This window comes from Macrobrachium rosenbergii, chromosome 36 (genome assembly GCF_040412425.1).
Source record: "Macrobrachium rosenbergii isolate ZJJX-2024 chromosome 36, ASM4041242v1, whole genome shotgun sequence".
NCBI classification, from domain to species: domain Eukaryota; kingdom Metazoa; phylum Arthropoda; class Malacostraca; order Decapoda; family Palaemonidae; genus Macrobrachium; species Macrobrachium rosenbergii.
Genome location: NC_089776.1, coordinates 7,504,713 through 7,532,315, shown reverse-complemented (window position 1 = coordinate 7,532,315; position 27,603 = coordinate 7,504,713). Strand labels below are relative to the sequence as shown.

General features: G+C 36.3%; 1 protein-coding gene across 6 annotated transcripts; it reads right to left on the bottom strand.

The window, feature by feature from the left end:
• Positions 1 to 313: 313 nt before the first annotated feature.
• LOC136856593 (BTB/POZ domain-containing protein 17-like) lies at positions 314 to 19,324 on the bottom strand. Of its 6 annotated transcripts, XM_067134504.1 has the most exons (11): positions 14,078 to 14,103; positions 13,707 to 13,929; positions 10,353 to 10,542; positions 9,068 to 9,208; positions 8,405 to 8,584; positions 6,714 to 6,970; positions 6,150 to 6,387; positions 4,898 to 5,027; positions 4,039 to 4,268; positions 2,866 to 3,129; positions 314 to 797 (listed from the first exon to the last, which is right to left on the bottom strand). In XM_067134504.1, the coding sequence occupies exons 3-11, from the start codon at positions 10,494 to 10,496 to the stop codon at positions 696 to 698; spliced, it is 1,686 nt and encodes a 561-aa protein (XP_066990605.1). In that variant the 5' UTR covers positions 10,497 to 10,542; positions 13,707 to 13,929; positions 14,078 to 14,103; the 3' UTR covers positions 314 to 695. The 6 variants fall into 6 exon arrangements, with proteins under 6 accessions (XP_066990605.1, XP_066990603.1, XP_066990604.1 ...); XM_067134502.1 differs by lacking the exons at positions 13,707 to 13,929; positions 14,078 to 14,103 and adding an exon at positions 19,004 to 19,324; XM_067134503.1 differs by lacking the exon at positions 14,078 to 14,103 and having other exon boundaries at positions 13,707 to 14,019.
• Positions 19,325 to 27,603: the final 8,279 nt, after the last annotated feature.

The following is a 27,603-nucleotide window of genomic DNA, read 5'->3' as shown; positions in this document are numbered from 1 at the left end:
TAGAATGACATATCCTGTAGCTTGAAGCTCCATATTGAATTTTAAAATGAAAGTCTACCAGTCAAAAACACTGATTAGTCAGAGTGATGACCAAAATACATATACAGTATGTACAATAACATGCCATTTTCTTGATTAAACGAACACCATCCAAAATATATGGTTCACCTATATCAGTACTGTAAATTATAATTATTAGGTGCAATGTGGTGTAATACACTAAACTTGATGGGCGTTTGAGTTTTTCTCTCATCATTATCTATCATTCTGTCATGGCCTATAAAAAATGCATCCTGGGGAATGAAAAATATTAAACAGTTTTTTTTTTTAATAAGCTTTACAAAGTTCCATGGATCAATAATTGGTACTTACATCCCTATAAAACTGTTAATGATATCAGTGATTGTTAATTTTATAATATATTATTGTACTCAACAACCCTAGAAAAAATGTCATCCATTCCTTTTTTTATCACAAACACATAACACAGTACGAAAACATTTACTGTAGTCCCACTAGCATTATGCAGAATGGTAGTGTTTTAAAAACATTAAAAAGCATGCACCAATAATGTTGCATCATTGATGATTTCAATCACAATTTCATTTTACAAATGACCGTAATAGAAAAAAAGAGCTACAGAATATCACTGCAAATGCATAAAAATATACAGCAAATAAAGATTAAACTTTATATCATGTGATGCCAGGAACATCTAACTTGTGGTCGGTTAGAGGACTAATTACAATGTGGACTTTGAGTGAATCACAGGGTTCTCGTAGATACCTCTGTCGTTCCTGCGGAAAAATTACGATGGGTTAAGGATTTTCACGTTCAACAAATACACATAAAAACAAACAAAATGCTGTTTAAATTAACTGCTTATTTCAATAAACATACATAAAAGTAAATGCTTACTAGAGCACATTTGTTCACATCCAATAATAGCAGCAATAAAAGATGTCATACACAATAAGCCAATTTTATTTTACTTGCTCAAAAAAAAAAAAAAAAATATTCAATATACCTACTGTTACCTAAAGGTAAGAACCTTTCTAAATAAATTTAGTGGTGTTGGCAGACATACACACAATTGTGTTAAACTTCAATTTTCCATTGCATACAGACTGATTCGTCATACTGATTAAGTGTCAACACAAATCTAAAGTTACCTATCATACAAACCCTAACTTTCAATAAGCTATGATGGTGTTCACGACCATACATAACAATTCTAGAGATCTATTTTCTTGGACATACAGTCTGGAATCCTTATAGCAATTTCAGGCTGAATGAACAGTATAATTACCATACAATTTTTTTTAATGTATACACTGGCAAATCAGCCTTTTGGTCTAGTTTGCTTAAGTAACCTCTCTCAACAACCACACAATTGTTCAAATGGGGAATGGTTCAACATCTAAAAATACAGTAAGGAGACATGTCTATGGCAGGCTATCCTAAAACCTAAGTCTAACATTGCAATTCCCTTATCTACTTTATGCACACAAAAATGCCCTATAAAGCAATATGAATAAATAATTATTTCAATACATTCAATAATATTAATCCTCAGCTAAAAGTTTATAGCCTAAACTACAATAAGAGGTGTCCTAGCCTGGGGTATCTTAGCCTTGGCTATCTTAGCCTTGGCTAGACAAACAGAGAAGCATTGAGTGAGTACTCTAATATGAAACTACTGCAATAGGCTTTCACCATGTATAAAACAATAAAAATAAAGCATGGATTACTAATTTGAATGTGTGGATTTCTATGGGAAGCCTACAGAACTCATTTCCTTTTTAAAAGCAAATTGGGCTACCACAAAAAACTGTAGCTCAACAAAAATATGAATAGCAATACAGAGGCCTAATTTGCTATATACATTCTCACACAGGCATTACTAAGTCACAGAAGACAAGAATTAGAATCTGAGCTTCATAAAAATGACAGCCAAGTTTCATCTACTTCAATATGCTCTCTCAAATGTTGGACACTCATTACAGATCCTCCTGAAAGGGCCTAAGCCTCTACCCTGTGACACCACTTACCTGAGATAAACTGAAATTCTGGAATCCTAACAGAACTTAGTGAGCTGACATCCAGTTTTTCATTCCTGACAATTTGGAATTTTGTTTTAAATCAAAACTTACTTTGGATGGGACTATTACTGAAACCATAAGTTATTTGCAAATGAACACACTTCTACTGTAAACAATAGGTTAGTTAATATAGCAGGCCAAAAAAAAAAAAAAAGTATGGATGTTGTATTGCTCTTGGGAGTATTGCCAAGTGCCTGAATCAGTAACCTCTCTTAAGGTACTTTGGTAGATTCTCTGTAAGGCACCCAAGGCTGATGTTTTAGATTTATGGTACCGATCCCCTCCCCTCCCCCCCAAAACTATAAAAGACTGTTAGTATAGTTTACAAAATTTACAGGGTATACTTCTCAAAACAATGTAAAATACACAGTTAAAATTGTTATAAAACAAATAGAGGCACTGCTATAAGAGCCAGGATTGGCCACCTAAAATTCTGCTAATGTAACTAGCTAACACACAAAATGACAATTTCTACGATGGCATGAATGAAGTGGCCTGTGTAAAACAATGATACATTTGTGAAGGCACCAACATGTCTGATAGTGTCATATACATAACCTAACCCTTGACTTTTCCTAATATCTCTACATAGCATCAAAATATTAATCATGTAAATAAAACTTAAGGTAATATATTCCAAAGAAGTCACTGACTAAATTTCTCACCCTAACTTTACTCACTTCTCCCTTTTAGACCCATCAATACTAAGTACTCACCAAAATGTATAGTATAGTATTTAAAAAGTACTGAAACTACTACTTACCGAAGGGTCATTCAAACTATCAAAGGGTAAAATGTCATCCATATTGAGGAGGTTGTCTTCAGAGGAAAATATATATTTCGTAGACACGACATTGATGATATACTCGATACCATCTTGCACTGCAAAAACCAAAACTGCTATCCTCACACGAGCATACTCAACGTCTTTTGCAGTGACTGCTAATCTAACTGTCCGTAACACCGCTTCAGGTACTTCTACTGTACCTTGCCAAACAATGAGGTAAAACTTTCTGAACCATACACCCTGTTTGGAAAAATGAAAACATTTTTTAAAGCCATTTATGTGCATCTCACATACAAACTACTGCCTTATATCTTTTAGCCCTTTGGTTCTGTTCAAAGCAAGGACCAAATACCTGCATTAACACCACAATGACTGGAAGGTAATAGGAACACCTCTCAGAAAGTCCAGTCCCATCACATACTCCCTTCAGCATGAAGCTCGGTTCTCAAAAGAAGATACTGTATTCAATCTGCATGGACAGTAAAGTTGTGAGGTTGTGTGCAATCTTCATTTTAGTGTAAACTCAATCACACTTTAAAAACCTTGAATGAATCTTTTATCCATTTGGACATGACTGCACATTTGCAACTCCATCCAATCATTGGCTATGTAAGCAGAACAATAAAATCAGTGTCAAAACAAGAAAGTACAGTAACAGTATCTGATAAAACATTCCACCTTCCATTAGAATTTTTTGCTTCGATTATTGTTGTTGATGTCACATATTTATGAGATTTGTTAGGTTTAACCTAGTCACATTTTTTACAAAGTTGGCTTCTCTCTACATTTCATTTAATGACCACATGAGCAGGGATCTAGCATAGATCAACATTTATGCCCACTTTGTGTGGTTACAGGGAAGAATATCTGATCTGCTGGTCAAGAGAATTTTTTGAACAGTAAATTATACATTAAGCTTCATTCAAAACAGAGCTTTATATGCTGACCAAAAGGACAATTCTTTTTTATTTATAGAGCAGTCCCATCAGCAAATTAAGCACAATCATGGGAATGCATATGAGATACGTATACAACAGCAAACATTAGTTCCTTAAAATCTGAAAAATTCATCATTTTGTAACAAGAGACTGTTTGCTGTTCACTCAGCTGGCTACTTACAATCCAAAAACTGTTTAAAGCTTATCTCACCTTTGGGTAGAGTTCAACAATCCACTCCAGCTGAGTATCACAGTCAAGTTCTGATGCTGAAGAAGGGGTTGAAAACACAAGAGTTCTTGTATGATATGCTGGTAAACCAGGAAGATTGTCTACAGTGAGACTTGCACTCCACTGTTCAGCTGTGTAGAGACGTGGGGTGAACAAGAGCTTATTTGAGGGCTCTGTTTCCTTCATAACCTCTCGAACGCGTTCCCACTGACCTAAAAATGCAAGAGACTTGAATAAAAGATCGGACAGTAAATCAAAGCAGTATGACAATGATAAACTACTATAATGTTGTTCAAAAAATAAGAGGAAAAATTAAAGAACTTAATTTCCACATCGTTATGCACCGAAAATTCAAAAATACGACACTACACATTACTAACATACCGTACGCTCATCTGGAAATGTTACCAAGTCTGCATCAGGACCTATAAATCTTTCAATAATTTTTACATTCCATGTATGATACCATACAATATTTATGATTTTCAAATTTCAAAAATAAAAAACTTATTTTTGCACATGTGAGAGTTAGCCAAGAGATTCCCAAAGTATGTCAAAGTCTGTTCAAAGCAATTCTGGATTGCCAAAATATCACTGGAATAAGATTATTCATAACTCACAAAAATGGGGTTTTTGGGGCAATCAAGTAATGGATAACAGGATTTCTGCCATATGATAGTAATTACAACAAAAGCCTCATCATACCCACAAAATATAGCCAAATATGTAACATACAGACCTTTCATCACTATCAAAAGCAAAACTGGTTATTCCAAACACTAAGTTTTATTTCCATAAAAACCTGTTAAGTCTAAAAGACAAAGATGCATTTCAGCAATACCTGAATGGAATGACATTCCTATTGCCATGCGCGTGACAAAAAATTCTTTGTATTTTATTGTGAGAGGAACAAGCAGCAGGTCAGCCAACTGCCGTGGAGTCATCATGGGAAACCTTACGAATTTCATGACCTGCCGATGGAGTAAGAGAAAAATCACTGAATACTTCCATAAAAATATAATGAAAAAGTGGATCTTTGTTGGATATTTCAGAAAAATGCTTGCGAGCACGGTAAAAACTCATGAGGTACACTGATTTTTAAACTGTTTTTTAATGTAAAAATGAAATTTATTAACCCTGCAAAAAACTCACTTTCCCAGTTAAATAAATAAGTGCATCTTTCTCAATTCCTTCAGAAAAATGTCTGCAAGCTGGGCAAAAACTGATGCAGTACACAGAATGACTATAAAGTTTAAATTAACTACATTTTTTAATGTTAAAATGCAACTTACCAGACATGAACAAAACACATTTTTCCAGTTCAATAAACTGGTGCCACAACAATGGTTATCTATAATAATGTGAAAAGTTGTTCAAACAAATTCTATGCAGACTGACTGACTGATTTTTAGAATAAACTAGCTGGTCATAAACACCAAAAGGTGGATAAATAAACAATTAAATATAAACGTGAATCGCTAATCGTCAAATTAATAACTCAAGAAAGTTTGAAAGTTATAAAATAGAAATGCTCACAAAAGTTATTGGTTAAGCAAGAGAAATCTTTGGCTTTACATATTTCCAAAACAGTTCAAGCACGTTTTATACCTAACTGGTAATGTACAACTGGTTTAGTGACATGGTAAGATTTAGCCTACACATGGTAAGCTGTATGAGGTTAAGCCAATCTAAGCTACCCACAGGTCATATGGCGTAATGAATTTTCTTAACTACCACACAAAACAGATGAGGTCACCCTCAAATTAATCTGGACTGGATTAGCGTGTTTCCATTGAACAAACAATACTGTACATGTAACTTTCTAAAATAAAAATACATGTACTGTATTCTTAATCAACAGGTTCCTTAAAATTTTCTGACATGAACACACAGAATACAGCAATACACATTATGGCTCAGCAGTGTTACTGACACAAGGCCAGTACAGTACAGTAGTATGGTACATGCCAGTGGCTAATTAAACCTTACACCAAAACTGCTGAGATAAATACCAAGAGCTAAGGCAGGGTAAAACTACTAATACCCCTTACAGATAATCATACTTTACAAAAATTTGCACTTTCAAACCTCACCTCATAGGTCAGCCATTCCATCCGATCCATAGTATCACAAGAGCTCGTCGTGGAATCACGGCGTAAGTAAAGCTTGCCGCAAGAGGGCGTGATGGACAGAGGTGGAGAAGCAACAGCTGTGCATGTACTAGTACTCTGGCCTAACACAATGACAGATGGTGGGGGTTCCCCTGGTGTAGTTGCAGGCGTGGGCATTGATAGTCTTTCTTCTTGACGGTGTAACCAAGACACGACAATGCTGTCAAGTACATTCTGTATGTAAGCTGAAGTCTTTTTGAAATAATGAGAGTAATAAAATGAAAAAAGAATTAAGACCAAAAAGCTTTTTTGCCAATCTATTTATCCAAAAAGCTGTTTCGGACAGTTCCATATCACATTATGTTAGCCACGGGACTGGAAATACATAAATATAATTTGATAAATACTGGATACCAATGAATGCTCATGTTGGCAAATATTAGCCCAACCAAAATATTACAAATACCTTGTCTATTATTAACTCCCATGAAGAAGCAACAAGAGATATGAAAATATAAAAAAAATCTGCTAACACCCTAAACTTACTTGTATAATGTCATTTCATCATGTACAACGACATCATGTTGACCCAAAACTGTTGTTAACAAATCTAGATCACATGTTGCAAAGTCTTCTTTGGCTGCAACCTGCTCCAGATTCCACTTGAGATGGTTAAGACAAACTTGAGCGATATCAGAATGCCCACATGTAAGTGTGTACTGAAGCCATGCAATTAAGTAGTTCTGCTGAGTAGCCGACACAACGTGGAGTTTCATGTACCTTCCGCAGGTATCTATCAGGTCCTAAAAAAGTAAGGAATATCTTGAAAATTGCAACATCTGAACCCAAAGAGAAGGTTAATTTTCTGAAAATCTTTAGAAGATAACAAACATAACACTGCTGCATAAAACATCTTGGATTCAACAACAAGGCATTCAATGTGTACAGGCATCAAGAAGTGTCTACTACTATTCTAACTTCCTAAATAGCTAATTCAACACTTTGTTTACACTCTCTGAAACCACTTTAATCAAGAAGTGGGCATAAACTGATATTCTTAAAACATGAAATCTTTGCAGAGAAAAAAAGCTCAACCTAAGAACCTCGTACAGAGAATGAGAAATTGGACAAGTCACAAATAAAAACCCTCAATTTATGGTTGCAGCTTTTATGTTACCAGAAGTATGAAAATAGAAAAGAACAAACTGCCATATATGGTGGATGAATAAAAATCACGTTCTTCGTAAAAATGATTACTGCAGCACATAAAATGTGCCTGCGAAAATTTCATACAATTTTCTGTACAAATTCTCAAATCCAAGAAAACACATTTATGTACAAGTGTATCTGTTTTTCAGAGACCCAGTGCACTAAAAAGGTACTCTAGAAATTGCAGCTGTACTTGCATAGGATACTAATTTTGCAGTAAGCTTTTGTGCAGGTTTTGTTTTGTAGTGTACTTCTTATACAAATTTTCTTGTTTTTCATTATATGGGCTGCTGTTTTCTTTTTTGCACATTCTCATCTTAACTAGTATCATGTTGAGAAAAGAGATCTAAGCAATGCAGGGGCGTATTCACCACTTCTGGGGTAAATATTTTTTCTTGGTACAAGCCTGCCAATTAATTGATCTAAGGGATGCTGTTCACTAGCTGACATAAGGCTTCAAGCCAAATATAAGATGGACCTAAGTTGTCTCAGCTCAAGGTAATTTAGCATTTGTCATTCTTAATGCGCTACGTGCTAAAAGGTAGCCAGTTTGTCGTGATACTTCTTGGATTCATCGCCCCATTTTCAGTGTTTTAGTAGTTTTAGTTCATTTACCAAATGACAATTAAGTCATGTGTAAAATGATGAAAAGTGAGGCTCTTACTTGCTGGGAACCTGAACCTCCACGAGGTGGATACACAGTGCTACGTACAACTAGACAATTTTCTTAGGAATTAGGAATAAAGCATCTGTGAATTTAGGTAAATGATGACTTTGGGCTAAATTATAAATAATGGGAATGCCTGAAACTATCAATTCTGGTATTAAACAACTTTTCGTTACTTTTGTGGTTACTCTTGAGCTGCTGACTTCTGAAACTTCATTTTATATAGATATATGGAACATTACGTAATGACCCAAATACTGTTTTGAGTGATGCTGAAACATAACACATATTTCAAATATAATAACAATGTTATGGGTGTAAACATGTCAAATATTTAATTACTTCTACAGAGTTTACTTACTTTTACATTATATTTATCAGCTAGAGCCAAAATAGGAAGAACTGTTGCATGAGAGACTTTCAAACGGCCTGTGTAAAGGTATCTCAAGAAGAGCTCAAACACTGTTACACACTCTGACGCTTCCTGAAGAGCTATTCTTTGTTCTCTGCTTTCGTTCCAACGGGGGTTCATCAGCATAACCTGAACGAAAAAATAAATAATTCTCTAATAAACATTTGTTCTTGCATGAAATGTCTGCAAAGTTACCTAAATAATATTGTTCATTTTCAAATGCAAAACATCAAATTTAAGCTGACTATATACATTTTTATCTATTTATTATTTTATTAATTTTTTTTAATAAGTGAGATTTCTTCTTTCCATATTTCCCTTTACCACAAACTGTAATACATTTTTATCTACTATTTATTAATTTATTTTTATTCTTTAATAAGGGAGATCTCTTTTTTCTGTATTTTCCTTTACCTCCTCTTACTTATTCCTAATGAACACCACAATATTCTTTGGAAGCTTGAATTTCAAGTCAATGGCCCCTATGGGCTTGTTCCATATGAATGGGGTTCATAAAAATACATTCAATTATACAAGATAAAAAGGAAAAAAGCAGATTTTCCAACAAGAACAGCACATACAAATAATTCCCATGATCTTATAGGACCTTACCTGGAAGACATCAGAAGAGGCACAAAGAATGAGACGATGGGCAGGAAACTCTCGGTCACCAACAACAAGAACAATATCACTCATTAGTCGCTCCGCATACAAACTGGCTATCTTCTCCAAAACGCTTCCAGAATTGTCAATCTGATGCAATGAAGAAAATGAATATGAAAAGCAAAATGAAACTAGGCTTCCAAATCGTTTGTCAAAATATCAACTTCCCCACAATGTTCTGCAGAAAACGGAAATCGAAGGGATGTCAGAATATAATAACAGATACCGTAAATCTTGTACAGGTTTCAGGTACAATCATCACATGACTGATTTTCATATTTCTATCTTCCAGTCACAAAACTTCTCTAAAACATTATACTCAAAGTGATCTATTAACTGGCATTTCTAACCGCAATTTGAGATATACTGTTTATCATGTGATGAATATGTATTTCTCAAAGTCTCCTGTTAGCTACTTACTGTATCTATCAGATCTCCGATTCATTTTCTGCGATAAGAAGAGAATTTTGACGGTGTATACAGGCTTCTTTCTCTTCATGTATCTTTTACTCTCCCAGTTAAAAGATAACCAATATGGAAGGCAAAACCGTTTAATTCATTCTCCTAAACTTGGGATGCAGTACTCTGCACACATTGCCTATATCTAGTAATATTTGTTTGTGCTTGCATGTCGCTGGACTGGAAGAAGCCCTTGTCTGCTAGTTTAATTCCTTTTCTCTTCAAACTCTGCTTGACATCATCATTAATAAATTCTTCCTCAAGAAGCATGGGCAAAGTATCTACCATTACTGCTTCCATCCAATTTTTCATTCTTTCTCAGTGTTTCCAGTTTATCTAAATTATCTGCATTCTTTACGCAAGGCAATCTGGTCATTCCTTTATTCTGATGCTCCATTAACTCAATTCTTTCTCCACAAACATACTTTCAGCACAGGGATATAATATAAAGTCCTCTCCTATTCACCGTACCTACCCCCTTTACATAGCAGTATTATTGTCACGAAAGACACTACCAATAACTTCATCTTATCAGCTGTGATTTCCATAACTTTCAAATTTACAGCCTCTACCTTTAACTTTACTTGCCTTTCCTTGTTCCTCGTTTACAGCTTCAGTCAGTCGTTTTACCGAGTGACATCTGTCACTTCATTAGTGACAAAGGTTGTTTCCTAAACTACAACAAACACAATCCAAAACTAGTCCTTGTTTTTAAAGAACTGCTGGTAATGCTATCACAAATAAATAAACTGACTTTTCATTCACTAGAACTTACCTGGCACTGTGCAATATTTCTACCATGAAGAGGAGTTCCCATTCCATGACTTCCACCCTCGGTTCCTGGTTTACGAGACGGTGACCCATTACCCTGATCGTCATCTTCATTTGCTCCGAACATACTGGATAAGCGAGCAAACATGGCACAAGAACTGCCAAGGCCCTGGGACTTATCTCTATGCACACCCCTGAAAAAAAAAGTAAAATCAGGGATTTTATTGTAAAAGAGTAAAATAAAAAACAAATAAACATTTCGTATGGTATTCCATGAAAACAAATTCATTGAAGAGCTTGGGGGATGGCAAACCTAGTAGTACAGGCAGTCCACGGTTTACGACACGGGCTGGCTTACAACGTTCTGAGGTTACGACACTTTTCAAATATATTCATCAGAAACTATTTCCCGGTTTACGATGCATGTTCCGGGGTTACAACGCCGATCCGATGGAAGAAATATGGCTCCAAATACTTCTTAGTGAAAAATACTGCGAATGGGCAAATTTTCCACGAATTAATGTATAGCCTATATACGTTCCACACAGAAATCTGCAAATAGGTGAGTCCGCGAATAGTGAGACCGCAAATACGGGGGTTTACTATATACCTATGCAGGTCTGCCTGCGCAAGCAGACCTGCACAGGCATACCTTCACCACTAACGATATAGTTTTCGTTACTTGGTTCTCTGTGGTAGCAACTGGCAACTGCTGATAATAAAATATAAAAAATTACCAAAAACGAAAACAAGTGAGGGAGTGGCTGTTATTCACTGTTAACAAATGATGTTAACAATGAGTTAATATACATAGTCTACTGTTGTTTTATTTGTTCCGTTACTATGCTGAATATTTTTTTCTCATTTTAAAACTGAATTACATACATAATGCATGATCACGAATAGACGCAAATAGACCAATTCTTATTTTAAATCACTTTGTCTTATAGAATACTTATTCTCCTTTATAAACTAACTTACACAAATGGTTTATAACCATGAAAAAACATACATGGGCATACAAGGTCACTGTCTTTGTCAGCAGCAGAATCAATATCCTTTAGTTTTTCGACTACAGGCAGTCCCTGGTTTACGACAGGGGTTCCGTTCCGATAGCGGGTCGTAAGCCGAAAATCATCGTATAGCGGGTCGTAAGCCGAAAATCATCGTATAGCGGGTCGTAAGCCGAAAATCATCGTATAGCGGGTCGTAAGCCGAAAATCATCATAGCAGCGGTCGGTAAGGTGAAGATCATCGTATAGTCGTAAGGAAAATCATCGATAGCGGTCGCGGGAAAATCATTGTAGAAAATCATCATATAGCGGTCGTAAGCCAAAATCATCGTATAGCGGTCGAAGTCAAGATCATTGTATAGAGGGTTAAAGTCAAAATCACTGTATAGCGGTCGTAAGCCGAAAATCATCGTATAGCGGGTCGTAAGCCGAAAATCATCGTAACTCGAAATACTGTTGAAAATCGTAAAAAAACCTTACTTTAAAACTTTTGGATGTCTTGAAAACAATTTAACCTGAATTTTATTGAGTTTTTCATCAAATAAACATCCAAATTTTGACCATTCTGCCACTTTGGAGCCATATTTCTTTCATTGGATCGGCGGCGTCGTCGGGGCTGTAACCCCAGAATATGCTCGGAACATTGTAAGCCGAGCCAGTCATAAATCCGGGGACTGCCTGTAATTTGAAATATACAGCTTTTTTAAAATCTGTTAGGACACCCTTTGGATTTTACTTGCCCAAGACATGACTTATTTTTATAGATTTCATTGAAATCTTCAAGAAGACATTCAAGAACAATGCTGCCACTTTCAGCCTTTATTACACGCAATTATTTTTCCTAGCAAAAATTGTAAATGTACACTAATCTGAAATGCAAATCAATCATGAAGAAATAAGTAGATTCCATACATCGTTATGTATGGGCCTAAACACTCCTAAATTCAATATAATCTGCTTTTTCTGTTTCAGACTGGATATTACTCTACACCACAGGTCCGGAGAAGAACTGAGCAAACAGGCCTAAAGCATCCTCCCCAAACTAACGTTCAATTGTGCCCACACAGGTCGCTTCTACGCAGGAATGTCGACCGAGACAAACTAGGCAGGCTATTATTAACCTCATATCCATCGAACATGGTTGGGGACCCTTTGGGAAAGCAGGGTTTTGGGTGGGGAAAATCGCTGGGAGAAAGACCGGACTTATTTTGTTATGGAATGGTTCCACGCACGCGCAAGTCATTAGGGGGCCATACGTTCAGGAAGGGACTGGCTAAGGAAACCGATTATAAAAGGAACCGTACTAACCTAACCTAACCTAGCAGGCCGTGTTACTTAGCCGGGGGGATCTGGCCCACCTGTGAAGGAAGCTACTTTTTACCAAAAGCTCCCCTATAACGCTGCGCATACGAGACAGCATTCCAGGATGGCCGGCATAAAATAACATACCAGTTATGAGGCTAATTACAGGTTAATTACAGTCGACCCCCAAAAATCGACTGTAAAACCTTGATAAGCAACCGAAATACGAGCGGAGCCGCTCTACAGCTCTACCAAAATTCAGCCGTGCCTGCGCATGTATAGCCCGACCTGAATGTCAGTGTCAGCCTTTGGGGCACTCCAGGTCAGGTCAAGTTAGGGCTCCGCCCCAAAGCCACGCAACGCCCCGTCAACCAAGGTCAGGCTAGGTTAGGATGTGTCTGTGTGTTTCACTAGGAGCCTTATGATGCTATAAGCCAGGTCAAGTTAGGGGTGACGTCCCTACGGGCCTTAGCAAGGTCAAGGGGCGCCACCCCACAGTAGCCTAGGTCGGGTCACTCGTATCCATCCCCCTATACCCTATAGCAAACGTTATCCCTAGGGGAGCTCAATTATCGTTAAAATAGAGCTGAAGGAGGATTTAAAAGCGAAAATTAAAGTCAAAATCATTAAAACGTCACGAAAATCTGGGCCTACGGCCAAAAACGAAACGTCCCTCGGGGGCCAATTGTCAAAATTTGGCAGTTAATGATCCCATCGTAACCTTGAGATTTATTCCCCTTTAACTCCTAAATAACGACCTAATATATTAATACATTGCCTATTAATCAACTGACACCCAATTCCAAGTGGGCCAAATGCATTTTCGGCGTGGGAGGGCCAATGGAACGAACGTCAAAAAAAAAAAAAAAAAAAAAAATTGCCCAGAGAGCGTAAACAAACAAGGGACATCTGACCCCCTTCCAGGAACTGCCATTTAATTGTCCTTAATAAATAGATCGCCCGTTATTTGAGGCACCTTTTGATCTATAAGATTAATTCCTGAGGAAATAGATTATCTATTTTTTCCGTCTATTTCCACCTGCCTCGTATCAGCTGTTTGTTGTTGTGATGTGCGCTTTCTTCTCTCCTCAGTCGGATGTGCTGGACTGAGGAGGAGGAGGAGGAGGAGGAGGACTTCGAGTTGACTCAGCAGAAGCAGAAGCAGAAGCAGGGTTGCCAGACGTCGAAGGGCGCCACTGGAACGTTGGTGACTTCTTTCCTAAACGTACGGCGTGGATGTCGTGTCTTATGTGCCCCCTCGTGGGCCTGCTTCCTAGACCTGTTGTGAGTTTAGGTTTTATCTTCGAATAAATCTGGTTTTAAGGTGATGTCAAAGGGCGCCACTGGAACGTTGGTGACTTCTTTCCTAAACGTACGGCGTGGATGTCGTGTCTAATGTACCCCCCTCGTGGACCTGCTTCCTAAACCAGTTATGAGTTTATGTTTTATCCTAAAATACATCAGTTTATTTTCAAGGTGACGTCAAAGGGGACAACTGGAACGTTGGTGACTTCTTTCCTAAACGTATGGTGTGGGCATCGTCTCTATGTACCCCTCATGGACCTACTTCCTAAACCCATAATCAATACATATCTTGGGATAAACTATGGTCAATAAATCAGCATATTTTTAAGGTGACGTCAAAGGGGACAACTGGAACGTTAGTGACTTCTTTCCTAAACGTATGGCGTGGACATCCTCCTTAATAAATTCCTCATGGACCTACTTCCTAAAACCATAATCAATATATGTTTTAAGATAAACCAAGGTTAATAAATCAGCTTATTTTTGGGCGTTTGAATTCCCCTTCAAGGAGAAACATATTGAAAGTGTTGTGGCAAAAGGTTGGACCTGGCAACGTTTCGAATCGGTGAAATTATTTTTATTTTTTATTTATATCTTTTTTCGATCTATGGCAGCCGTATGTCTGAACAGAATTTTGCAGAGATGACTTATATTTCCTTATATTCCTTATATAAATTCATTACACGTTGAACAGTATGCTATCTCTGAAGCAATCAGGTTTATACATATATACACAGCAGAAGTGAAGTGGCAAAAATTACAAGGTTTAATCTATTCCTTTGATTTATTCTTTTCTGACACCTATAAAGGTCAACTCTAATGCCACACAAAGTAATTCTCTGGCATGGGTAGCTTACCATATACCCGTCAGACTTGGAACAAAATAGTCATTACTTGTGATGACAAGTTTGAACACGAGCGCGTTTATCAACTTGCTTCCAACAGCAGCATCTTCATTTGCGCAAAAATTAAAAGGGAATGATTTCGCTGCTGTTCAGTATATTCTGCCATCATCAATATAATTTAAATCAGTACAGTTTAAGTATAACTGTCAAGTAATGGTGAAGCATGCCAGTACATGAGCTATTCTGATAACGGAAGCCATCTTGTCATATACACATCAATGCAGAGACATTCTGATATTAATACGGCATATTCCATGTTAATTGTCAAATTAACACTGTCATAACTCCTACAGAATGAGTCTAATTTTCTCTGTAATTGAATTAGATTTTCAGTTCTCTCGATTTCAAGTGGGAGCCCACTGTACAGTCTTGAATCAGGCTTCTAAACCATCATTCGAAGTGAATCTTAGCTCAAATAACTCGAAAATATTTATAGCTAATCTTATGCTAACGCCGTTATTCTAGTTTTGATGGGGAGCCAATGCAACTCAGACAATGCAGTGCTAACCCTTAGTCAATCGTGCCGTTCTATTCAACGTATCTTGCATTTTCCTACTTTACATCTCAGGAAGATTATGCGGCGGGTTTTTGAATAATGCGACATTATCACGCAGGCCTAGTTGGTTGTCCAAGAGAAATATCTAAGCCATTTCTACCTCCTTTTCTTTTCTCCTTCAAAGTTTTATTCTAACATTTACACAACATTTTTTATATATAATTTCATTGCCATACCATGATTCATGTCCGCAATGCAATACAGTCAACCCCATACAAATGAATAATCTTAGTTTCTTATTCAATTCGTCAATCTGATTTTAATATCTTATTCAACCTGCACACTGTTTGATTTGCTTTAAGTCTTTCACTGAATGCCCAACGTAACCTGAAGTGGATATAATTATTCCTAAATAAACGGATGATTCAACCTCATTAATCTTCTTTCCATCCGTAACTATTTTGGATTCAATTGTGGCATTTTGCTGATTAAAACAGCATCATCGGTCTATTCCAAGTCTACAAAAGCTACCTTTTCTATATTAAAAACAGTCATTTCCCTCATAGTAATTTCCAGTTATTCAATCTTTTTTCATGAGAATAAGAATGCTAGTCAGCTACCAGTTATTTTACTTTCCTCGTAAGATTATCGATTTTATTTTTTAGGGCAATGTGTAGTGGCAAATCTGAACACCTGGTCCTTCCCGCAAAAAGATTAAGCTCAACATGCAGGCTTACTCAACAACAATGTCTGCTCTCCACTAAGCCATAAATACAATAGTATAGGTTATGTTTTTGGCAATAAATGGCATAAAAGAAGATGAAAAGAAAGATGCACCATAGTTTAAGATAAGAACCAACTATAAATAAGGTGGCCAACATCATTTAAAATCTCTCATTCGCTTGATTCATTCCCTGGGCAGCCCTAAGATTTGTGTGAGTAACTAAAGAAGAATGTCATGTATGTTTATATTAGGATTTAATGTAACAAATTTTACAACTTTGTTATATGAAATACATATTAAAGTATGAGCAGACAAGCTTGGTCTGACATCAACGCCAAGCATGCCATAAGAGAGAGAGAGAGAGAGAGAGAGAGAGAGAGAGAGAGAGAGAGAGAGAGAGAGAGAGAGAGAGAGAGAGAGAGAGAGAATTTTCTTAAATGCTCCCCACGAGCAAAATGAGATTAATCACGAACATGTACGTAAATCTGGGGCATCATCATCAAATTACGTCAACTATGCAATATCCTAAATTAGCAAAACATGACTCAGTACATTATAAACCAATCATATTCTGATGGCGTATCTTGTTGGTTAAGTTGCTTCCTCAAAGTGTCAGAAATAAATGCTGCATGTTGAAGCCATTGTATTGTCACTATTCCTCCTTTTTTCGACTTTGTTTATATTTAACTCTAGCTGAATATATTTCAGTGCTGTCTGAAGTAGGAAAATTTTACAGTACAAATAAGACAGCCAACCCATTCAAAAGCACGCGCTAATTTAACGATACGTGTGGGCGAGATACATTTATTACGCCCACACAGCAATAAAGATGGAGTCCGGATTTCCTTACTTCAATCAAGGGAAATACAAGACAAGAGTGAGATAAGTCATTATCCACCATCATACAGGATGCTGAATTTAGTCCGAACCCCAAACCTAAGCTTCTAATTTACAGGGAGAGTCACGTAGGCTAATCTGTGGTTGACATTCGTCGTAAGTCCAGTCATCTAAATTCCACTCGACTGACTGATTGATTTGACAGTAAATTACCTGGTGTCACACCAACGATGGTTATCGACATAGAAAAACATGCTAGTACTCTCTCTCTCTCTCTCTCTCTCTCTCTCTCTCTCTCTCTCTCTCTCTCTCTCTCATCCACACATACACACACTCACTATTATTGAATACCTCATAAAGCCATAAAGTTGAAATACATATAAAATTCATAGATTATAAGCTAAGATTAGGATACTATTATTTGATTTTAGCTAACTGGTCATGGACGCATGAATTAGGTATTGCCTTTGATACAGTATGATGAAATTAAGTACACAGTTTGAGGTTAATTTTCTTAACTGTGATAAGTTAACAATTTTAAATCAAGAGTGCTAGGAATAATTCATACGGCACGAAAATACTTTCTAATAAAGTTAATATTCATATACATGTGAGAGACATTTGGGTAATACCTCCCCTAAAGTGAACTCTGAGTACTATAACATTAGGTTAACCTTTACACCTCTTAAAAAGTACTGTATTCTCAATGCGGCAACCTTTGCCCTATTTCTGTTTTACATTTCTATTTTTGCTCTTTCTTAACGCTACCTCTTTGTCTATCTTATAATTGAGTATGTATCTGTATTATGACTCCTCCACTCTTCCACTGAGCTGTTAATTTAAAATGTCTTTTCCTCGAGTCATATCAATCTGGACCCCCTCTGCCTAGCTTAACCAATTGTCTGCTGTAGCACTAAATACATTAGTGACACAATACTTTTTCCTGGTATGCCATTTCGTAAATGATGTCTTGAAGTACACATTCTCATGATAATGTCATCCTGACCTAAAGGAGGCATCACCTCTCTAACCTCCTTTGCTTGTACAGTATTCCCTATACTGATGCTTGCTGACAGACCAGGAATTTATGAGGAAACAGGACCAGTAGTGCCAGTCCCATGCCACAGTCCCTTGCTCCTTGTTCAGAGACCCTGTTTTATTAGACTTCCAGGAATAAGGTCAAAGCAGTGGCAAAAAAAATAATGAACATTTCCTTTCATTCCCGAAGTAGAGGGTTGGTTTATTTCCACCAACACCTAAGTCTAACCTAACCTAACTAGGGTGCCGGACCATAAACTGACAGTGGGGATCTAGGTCACCAAGGGTGTAGTGAAGAGAAAAGAAACATTATCTGTTTTCATAATTCCGTTATTTTTCCTCTTTCTTGCTTCCTGGCTCCTTCCAAAACCTACCTGATATAAGACGGTGGTTCTCCAGTGTCTAACTTGTATATATGTTTATTGGGGTAACCAAAAACTGTCAAGAGTAGCCAAAATACCATACCAAAAACGATTATGAAACCAGATTTCACCCCTAAAATCACACGCTTCCAAAGTACTCTCAATTTTCGAACCCTAGCACGCACAAGAGGGGCCTTTTTTATATAATCATTAAATCTCTGTATTGTTTTACTTTAAACCATAATTGTATTTCGGAATTGAAAATATCATTTTACCATATTTTTAAGTGTTTTGAAAGTTTCCGACATTTGTTTTGTTGGCAAATGAGTCCCTTTAGTGACATTTTGAGGAACCACAGAAGGAAAGAGAGCTTTTGGTAGGGGGGAAACGACATTTAACCTTTGACCTTAACCCCGATGATAATTCCCATTCAGATTAATTTAAGTTGACAAGATATTTTTTCATAATAATAAAATCATGTTCTGGGGTTGATCTTAGGTTAGGTAAGGTGTGGTTGCTTAGGTAACTCGCTAACGAAACAAACGTCATAAACATTCAAAGCAGACATTAAAACGTGGAAAAATTAAATTTTTAAACTTCAAAATGCGAAAATGGCTTAAAAGTAAAACTGTACCGATATCACACAGACGATCGGGAAAATCGTGGTACTTACCTCCTGAGAAGGGGAGCTGGCCTAAGTGTTTCCATACTGCATATGTCCTATGAAGTATTTTCCATATCATTATCACGTTTATGCACAAAATTATTTTGACAGATTTACTAATAATCGATATGAAAGCTGTCAGTATATGAAAGCTGTCACCATACTGACACCGTGATGGTGAAATCGTTGCCTATACAGTGTCCACTTACAAGGACGCTCAACTAGATACCTATTCTGTAACAACGTCACAGTAACTGTACATGATTATTCTTCACCGTAGGTGGGGCGTGCCGTCAGTACACCTCGCGCGGCGCACTGTAGGCATTACTTAAAAGATTCTTTGCAGCGTTCCTCCGGCAACTCGCTGCAACCACGTTCATTCCTTTTACTGTACCTCCATTCATATTCTCTGTCTTCCATCTTACTTTCCAACGCTCTCCAGCTCTGAATGGCCTCACAGGTCTGGCGATTAACCTTGGGCTTAAATAATGCTAGTATTTATACTTTTATTACTCTAAATTTTATGCCTGAGTTTTTGATGGGAAGTTATGGTAATTCCTCAGACCACCACAGAGATTTCTTTTACTGTGACTGGACGGAGATTTTGCTAGACACTTACCTGTGGAATCAAGAACTAAGTTTTATTTTGTTTATTTACTTGTTAATTTATCTGTTTTCCTAATAATTGGTCATCTCTTTCTGCATTTACTTCTCTCGAATGAACTCTGTATTCTTTGGAAGCTTGGATTTCAAGTCAATGGCCCTTTAGGTGGGCTTGTTCCATATGAGTTGGGTTCATCTTGTGAATAATAATAATAATAATAATAATATAATAATAATAATAATAATAATAATAATAATAATAATAATAATAATAATATATTTGGTGGTTTCATCGTGGTTTATCATAAGATTTTACAGTGGAATTTATCTGATAAATAGAATGCTTTTTTTTTTTTCAGTGTGCTCATTTGCACGGTATTACAGTATGGAATGGAATCATCAGGCCAGGTTTGTGAGCTGTTGTTAGACAGTGACTTCTTCTTCTTCTTCGTTTAACGTGCTTTTTCCCATTTTTTATATGGGGTAAGCACGTTGCCTTCTTTTGAAGGACTTTGATTTGGTGTTGGGGTAGGCCGTAGCCTCGATCAGCTGACCTGCCTGACATCGCTTAGACACAGGTAGCATATGTGTACATGTATCGTACCAAATCCCCAGCTGCTATATTAAAAATTAGCCAGCTTATGGCACTCAAATTAGTTTTTTATAGGAACTGTTTTTCTATTATTATTTTCATCCTTTAATAAAACAATTTTGATTTGTTCATCTTTTCTGATATAGTGTTTCGATGTTTTACTTTTCATCGCTATATAATCCTTCAGTCATCTATCAATAAGTTTTTGGATTTAAATGTTAAATCCATTTTTTTTGGGGCAGCAGTTTTTGTGAATTTCTGGTAATTCTTTTATGAGACTTTCATTGCATCCACTTGAAATTGTTGAAGGTTTAAAATATAAATTCATCGCTGTTAGCTGCTAACTGGACACCTTTATTAGCCTGTTGACTTGCAGATTTTTTTTTCCCTTTAACCCTAATTTCTATCGTATCTTTTACTTTAAACATTATCATCACTGGTAGAGGACTTGAAATTATTATCACTGTTTATCAGAAGTTAGAATTATTGTTCATATGATTGGGAGTTATATAATTCCATTCTCTGCCTTTTTGAGGTCCATACATTTTTGTTATCAACATTTGGGCAAGGTGTATTAACACTGGGCTGTGAATGATTAAAAGTTGTCAAGGTATTTTCTCACGTCTTTCATGAAGCCACACTTGAAAGATGACTAAACTAACCCCTTTCTCTCTCTCTTAGAGGGAGCCCTGGGGCTTATTCCTAGGTACAAATGATGCTCCTAGTGCTCTGCACCTTACTGGACCTGATGTTATAAGAGCATTCAAAGTCATGATAAAACCATGCATAGGACATCATCTATGAGGATGATAACAAGGACAAAGATGTCATCATGAAGAACGGAGACTAGGAAAACAGACTAAGAAGTAACTGAGGTCCGGTCTTAATCACAATGCTCTGAACTGGCCTCTACAATACAGTGATAACTGCCGAGGTATCACCATCAATACCACCTCATTAAGGTGCAGGACCTGAGGTAATACCAACACGTTCAGTAATCACTTCAAAATCGAAAGATAATGTAAGTTAATGGAAGCTTGGCATTCAAGCACTCCTTTCTAATCAGAGATTTTAGAAGATAAATTATGGTATGCACTGCCAAGCTGTCATTATCTACAAGAATACAGTAACAAATGAATATGACAGTAAAACCGATTATTAAATTTTAATACAGTACAAATAAGTAAGAAGCATAGACATCACTCGGAATAGGTGAAGAGGCAGTGTTGTAGATTCTACTGACACTCAGTTGAGTAAAATTTTGTGGACTTTGGTTGATACTGTGAGCTGAAGAGCATGGCTATCAGGGGCCAATGGTTTATTATAATGGCACAATTTTTCTCAAAAAGTTGTTAACGCTGACCCTGATTCATGGTGACAAAAATACCAATTTAGCTCGCACAGAGTTCAGATTATTTTGACCAACACAGAACTCTTAGATTTTAAAGCACGTCACAGATGACTGTATTGCACTTGAAGGTTGAACACCAGTAAAAATGAAAAGCATTAAGACTGTTTTGTTCTTTTATTGGTTTATCATGAAACAGTCTTGAACGAAGCTTTCAAACTGTGAGTGAGGAACGCTATTAAAATTTCTTTTCGGTGACACCTCCACTGACTACATGGAAAAATGAAAAAGGCTTCTCTAGACTGTTTCATAGTGTTGCCACCCACAAGAAGATCAATAATTCTTATAATATATCCTACATTGTGAGCATTAAAAACAATATCCAGCAAATGAACTTATTTTTTACAAAACATCTTTCAACAGGATAACAAGTGCCCATTGTAGTACTGTATTTCTAAATAACTGACATGTGGCAACTGTATTCAAAACAGCAAAAAATAAGTAGCATATGCTAGCCACAAAAAAATAACCTAAAATTGCTGTCATGTAGATGTGATGAAAAGTGTCACCATTTGTCCAAGTAAAGAAAACAAACGATTCATTAAATACTCAACAAATTAAGGCTAAACATTTACCAGAAAATGACAAGCAATTATATAGGCTCGGAGGAAAATGGTCATCGAGTGAATTTGAAGATGAAGAAAAAACCAAATTCAATGAAGCCATATCTGCTTAGAAAAATTTGTTCTTAAAACTATCATGTCTATTAAAAAGGCATTGAAGCTTTCCAAATGTCTAACGTCATATATCTTCTGCTACGGTACTGAACTAAGCATATGACTTCTAAAAATTTGGTATGAGGTTTCATGTACTGGGCATATTAATATATGCAATTATGTACTATAATTTCCATTATGTTACAAGCTTAGATATAATTGTGTTATTTACATGCAAACTTGCAGTGTACATTATAATAAACGATTCCTATTGCATACTCGCACTGAAAATATATGAAAGATTTATAGTTTACATCAAAACCCTATGACATTCTCCTAACGTTGGGGAAGTCACCTAGAACGGGACACTTTAACCATTCTCTGAAGATTCATATGGAAGCTAAATATGCAGAGTAAATGTTGAAGTCATCGTTTCCCCCGCCATTACCCTATCCCAAGTGATATTTAGTAGTACCATAGTGGGGTCTTCAGAGATCTTACCTATCAGAGATGCATTGTGTAGTGCACAGCATTTCAAATACGAAATTCACTGCAGTTCTGCTTTTTCAGACAAACCTGAAATTTTACTTATGCCTCAACACCGGACAGACGACATCAACCAAGCACTGATTTGGTACTTGAAACAGGGAAAACATTGATGAATGCAAGGTGACACCTCCAGAGTCAAAGTCTCCCATCTGACGTGCTGCACCAGTTCAATACAGCCCTCAGTATGTATTTGAGGCTGGGTAGAGGGCACGTGTCAGAAAAATAATATAGTTTTTATGAAACAATTATTAAATCTTGTATGTGTCTATACAACTTCTCACTTATGACCGATTACTTAATGGGAAGGAGGCAACAGTCATTATCTCATCCAAAATGTGCCTTTGGATAGGGATTGTTTAAAAGAAATAAAAACATTTCATCTTTTATATGTAATCATCATCGTGATGAAGAACTTACGATGGAGCTGTTCTATGCCCTTTGATAGCAAGCACAGGCATCATGTATTTCTCTCAGAGGTCCAAGAAAAACCCACTGATAAAGCAAAAGTATGAAAGAGAGGAAACGTTTCTATAACACCAGTCACAAATTTCGTTCACTTACCTTGTATAATCTGATGGTGGAGGGCTTGTTGGGAGTCAAGATACAGATGGAGACCTTGTCAGAAAAGTTTCTTGAGTGCAAAAGAGATTTGCTTGCACATTTTGGTAAGATATCTTGATATAAGTCTAAAAAGCAGAGTGAGCTCACAAAAGTTATTTGGGGAGGTGTGTCATAAAGTAAAGGAAGTTTGCGTATCCCTCTTACTAGGCCACTTTGGTGTGACAAGCCACCCTGACATCAATTGGTACTTTCATCTTACTGACCACAGATCTCAGGCAACTAAATGGAGCAGAGGAATAAACTCCCAGGCTATTCCATGGATGGATCTCTGAATCAGGCAGCTGATTCAGAGAAAGGAGTGCAATACTGAAAACTATCTTGCTCAGTGAAACTGCAAACAGGTCCACGTGAGGAAATCAAATATGATGGAGTGAGTAGTCCCCAAACATATAAAATATGTAAGTATGTATGTCTGGATTTTAAAATATCACATGAAATACACTACAGCTAAATAATACTCATTAAACACAGTGTTCAATAATATTTCTCACAGGCTGAGATAGATGAAAGAATGTGAACACTTAGCATGCCGATATTATTGTTAGGAACCCAAGCTGAAAAGTGACTTGGTGTGGCAAACGAGATTGAGGACTTCCCCGACAAGGGACTCTAACTGACTTTTAAGCACTACGGTATATCCCTTGCGTCAAGCGGGTAAACAGCATTTGTTTAAATGCACCTGACAGGCATTAAGGCATGTGTAAAATAAAGATTTATTCTTCTTGCCTGATGGACATAGGTCTCATCATTCCAAGAGATAAAAAGTTTTCAAAAGATGCACAGCTTCACACAGAAACTGGATACTTTTATATGTGATTTTGTTTGTTGGCAAGAAGTATAAAAAGTATTGGAAAGTAGTTAGGTAAGATTCTGATAATTTTCAATATTTACATTTTTAGTCCACATTTATATTTTAATATAGAACATATATTTCAATACTCTCATGAACTATTATTCTCTGTGTATCAAACCTGAAAAATATTCATAAACATTTAAACTGTGTACCGTATCTGAACTTAACTACGTTTTATGTATTTAAGTTATATAAAAACAAAGTTCTGCAGTAAACATAATGACAAATTATGACTGGTAAGAAGCCAAAGACTGGATCCACATTATCAGATTGATGTAAACTAATCAAAAATAGCTCCTGCTGTAAAATGCATAATGCAACTCTGTAATACCCAAGTAGTTCAACCTCATAAGTAAGGCATAGATATATAGCTGTAACTTCTAAGTTCATTGCTGCTTATAATTACAAGTAGCAATCTTGAACCTTAAAAGATAAAAGATCTCTTATACACTGTATGTATACATTACATACTGTAAATACCAGCAAGAATGAAACAATCAAGAATGGAACAGTTTTTAATGGAATGTTGCAGTTAACTTAAAGGGTAACGGAGCAGTAACCTAAAGATTAATCAATTCAATCAAGGTTATCAAATGACATGCGATGTAATCCTTCACCATGTCATTTTGCTCTCTAATCAAAATTAATTTGCACTTTTAACAAACAACTCTGAAATTTCATAGATTATGCTACAGCACAATACTTCTGATTCGACGTATCCAAGGCAACGTGTTCTGATGAAATAAAGCATAAGTCAGAAATAATGCATACGTATTTCCTTCTGCCGTCCAGCAGAATCCGCTGAATATAAATACATAATAATTTCAGTGAAATCACCAAGGCCTAAAATAGGGTAACAATGAACTGTAATTTACGATGGGATTGGTAATGAGGTGCTTTTTGCCTCTCAGGTTTCTTAAATGTTATAAAAGGCAGCTTTGATGTAAAATTCAAACCATTTTTAGTAGACATAAAAGAATTAATAGCCAGCAATACATCATCATTTTTGCATAAATCTCGAGTAACAGTTGTTCATACAACGTGTCTGAAAGTTACAGTGAACTTACATTACAGATGTACTGTTATGAAACATATCTTTGTCAAATCAACTTGGCAGTGACATTGACTCACAAGACGTCACTAAATAAACTTGGCCATCGTTTGCACCCTGGGGTCTTCACAAGTGTCAAATGAATTCAAGCCAACCATCACCCAGATATTTATATTAAATATTCATCTGAGATATCATGCATTTAAATAATATCAAGTCATTTTTAAAGCTACTCTAAAGATGCAAGATTTGAAAAATTCTAAAAGCTTAAAGTTAGCTCAAACTACTACCTAATGAGGTTTCTAGAACATGCGAATGTTTAAAAAATATTGGAGTACACATTAATTAATTTGGTGATCTCTACAAAGAGCTTCCATAGGGATCTGCTAAATATCAAAGTCAAGAAATCACTTTTTTTCTCATCGCTAGTTTCAGAAGTAAAAATATTAAACTCTAAGTCTTAATAACTACACTTTTTATCATCATCGATTTCAACCGACATGAAGTACTACCATTTCAACAGAGAACATAAAACAGTTGTGAACTTCGTACACAAAGGTAAAATTCCGAACATATTCTAAACTTGATTTGAGCTTTAGCAGTCCATGGGAACTTTGTGCTACTGATGTGTGCATAAAATAAGAGCTCTGAATCATTTGGGTCACAGATAAAGAGCTGTAGGAAAGTCACAGCTATTTGAGAGTTATAGAAAGTGCATATCCTGGTAGAATTAAAAAGTTCACGTTTACAACTCCTCACAAGTGACCTCAAGACCAGAAGCTATATATGTTTAAATACACCCAGAAATGCAAATGCTCGGAAATAAACAATAACTGTTCATTAGACAAAATTGCACTTAGAAATTGACAAAGTGTTGCGTAGACTAAAGATACTTGCCATAGTACCACGGGATTTCCCATGCCTCAGCAATGCTTGGTTGCAGCTCTATTATATGTATTTTGCAATATCACCACAACGTAAAATTTGATGAACCTAAGAGCTCTGCTCTGGTGAGTAAGAATTGATCTATTGTGTATGTCATGATTATGTATTCATGTATTGATTCCTTTCATGTACAATTGAAAAAATGAGGCATTTGACAGTCTCCTGAATATGTTATAATAATCCTGTGTGTAAATGGAATGAAAGACAGTAGGTCCATAGGTGGACAGAAGTGATTTTCCAACACCACAAACCACGAAAATGCTGTTGATCATCAACTATGTCATCTCCATACCATGTTAAGTCTTCAGTGACAAAATATGCTTTGTCATCATGGACTTGCTTTTTATCTCAAGTGCTACAATTAACCGAAGATGCCCTAAAGAAGTCCAAACATGACAATGGATGGAAATCAACATTCAAGTCAAATACAAGTAAAATATATGGATATAATTTCAACCTAATCAAAATGTGTCTATATCCATTCACTGAATCTTTAACCGTAAGAAATTCCTAATTTTTTTTACTTATTTTGTATGGAAGCAGGATTTTAGTCTATTATAAAAAAGCATTTTACAGATCTCTGATATTTTACAGACTGGTTTTCTAGTTGAATATTTATCTACCTATCATATTTCAGTGTTTCAACCTTGGCAATGTTACTGAACTGTAACATTTGACATTTCATTTACAAACTGTGACACTACCACAAACTGCAAAGTTAAAAATATCTTTAAACATTATACAAAAATAATTTTTACCTCCTAGAAGCAATCACAAATAAGTAGAAGACGCCAGAGCCTTCTAAATGGGCTACTTGCAGAGCCAAAATGAAAATCTGAACGGTAACCAAGAGACTGGGTGTCGCTTGGGAACCACTCAGGATAAAACTGGGATTTTTGAAAGGCTGAACACACAAATACACACAGTCACTCATTCACTTTCTTTCTCCACTGTATATATGTATATAAACATGTGATACAGTATATCCATATGTACAGCACTCATATATTTATACCATAGTGCAAACACACACACACTGCATGTAATTGCTATCAGAATCAGTCAGAAGCTTGGGTAAACAGGTATCTGTTTTCTCTGTTGCACAGTAGGTCTAGCCAATATTTGTCAAAAAATTTGTCAAACGGTCAGTCAGCCTTCAAGGAAAGCAATTAGATCTCAACGTGTAGCTGGAAAATTCATCCGAGATAGTACCAAGCCAGAATACCCAGATACCCCACAAACTCAAGTACCTGGTGAACCTTTTCAAGTGCTCGTTAACAAACACCACTGCCTGGCTTTAACCCAGATTCTTTATTTGACATTCAGAGAAT

Bases quoted from the DNA above. Each gene is read 5' to 3' on its own strand.
- LOC136856593 (XM_067134502.1), bottom strand. From the start codon at position 19,038: ATGGAAACACTTAGGCCAGCTCCCCTTCTCAGGAG. The intron at 9,209-10,352 runs GTAAGTTCTAGT...TCATTGCATCAG, and splicing joins GAAATATTGCACAGTGCCAG to ATTGACAATTCTGGAAGCGT. The intron at 8,585-9,067 runs GTAAGGTCCTAT...TTTTTCGTTCAG, and splicing joins CCTCTTCTGATGTCTTCCAG to GTTATGCTGATGAACCCCCG.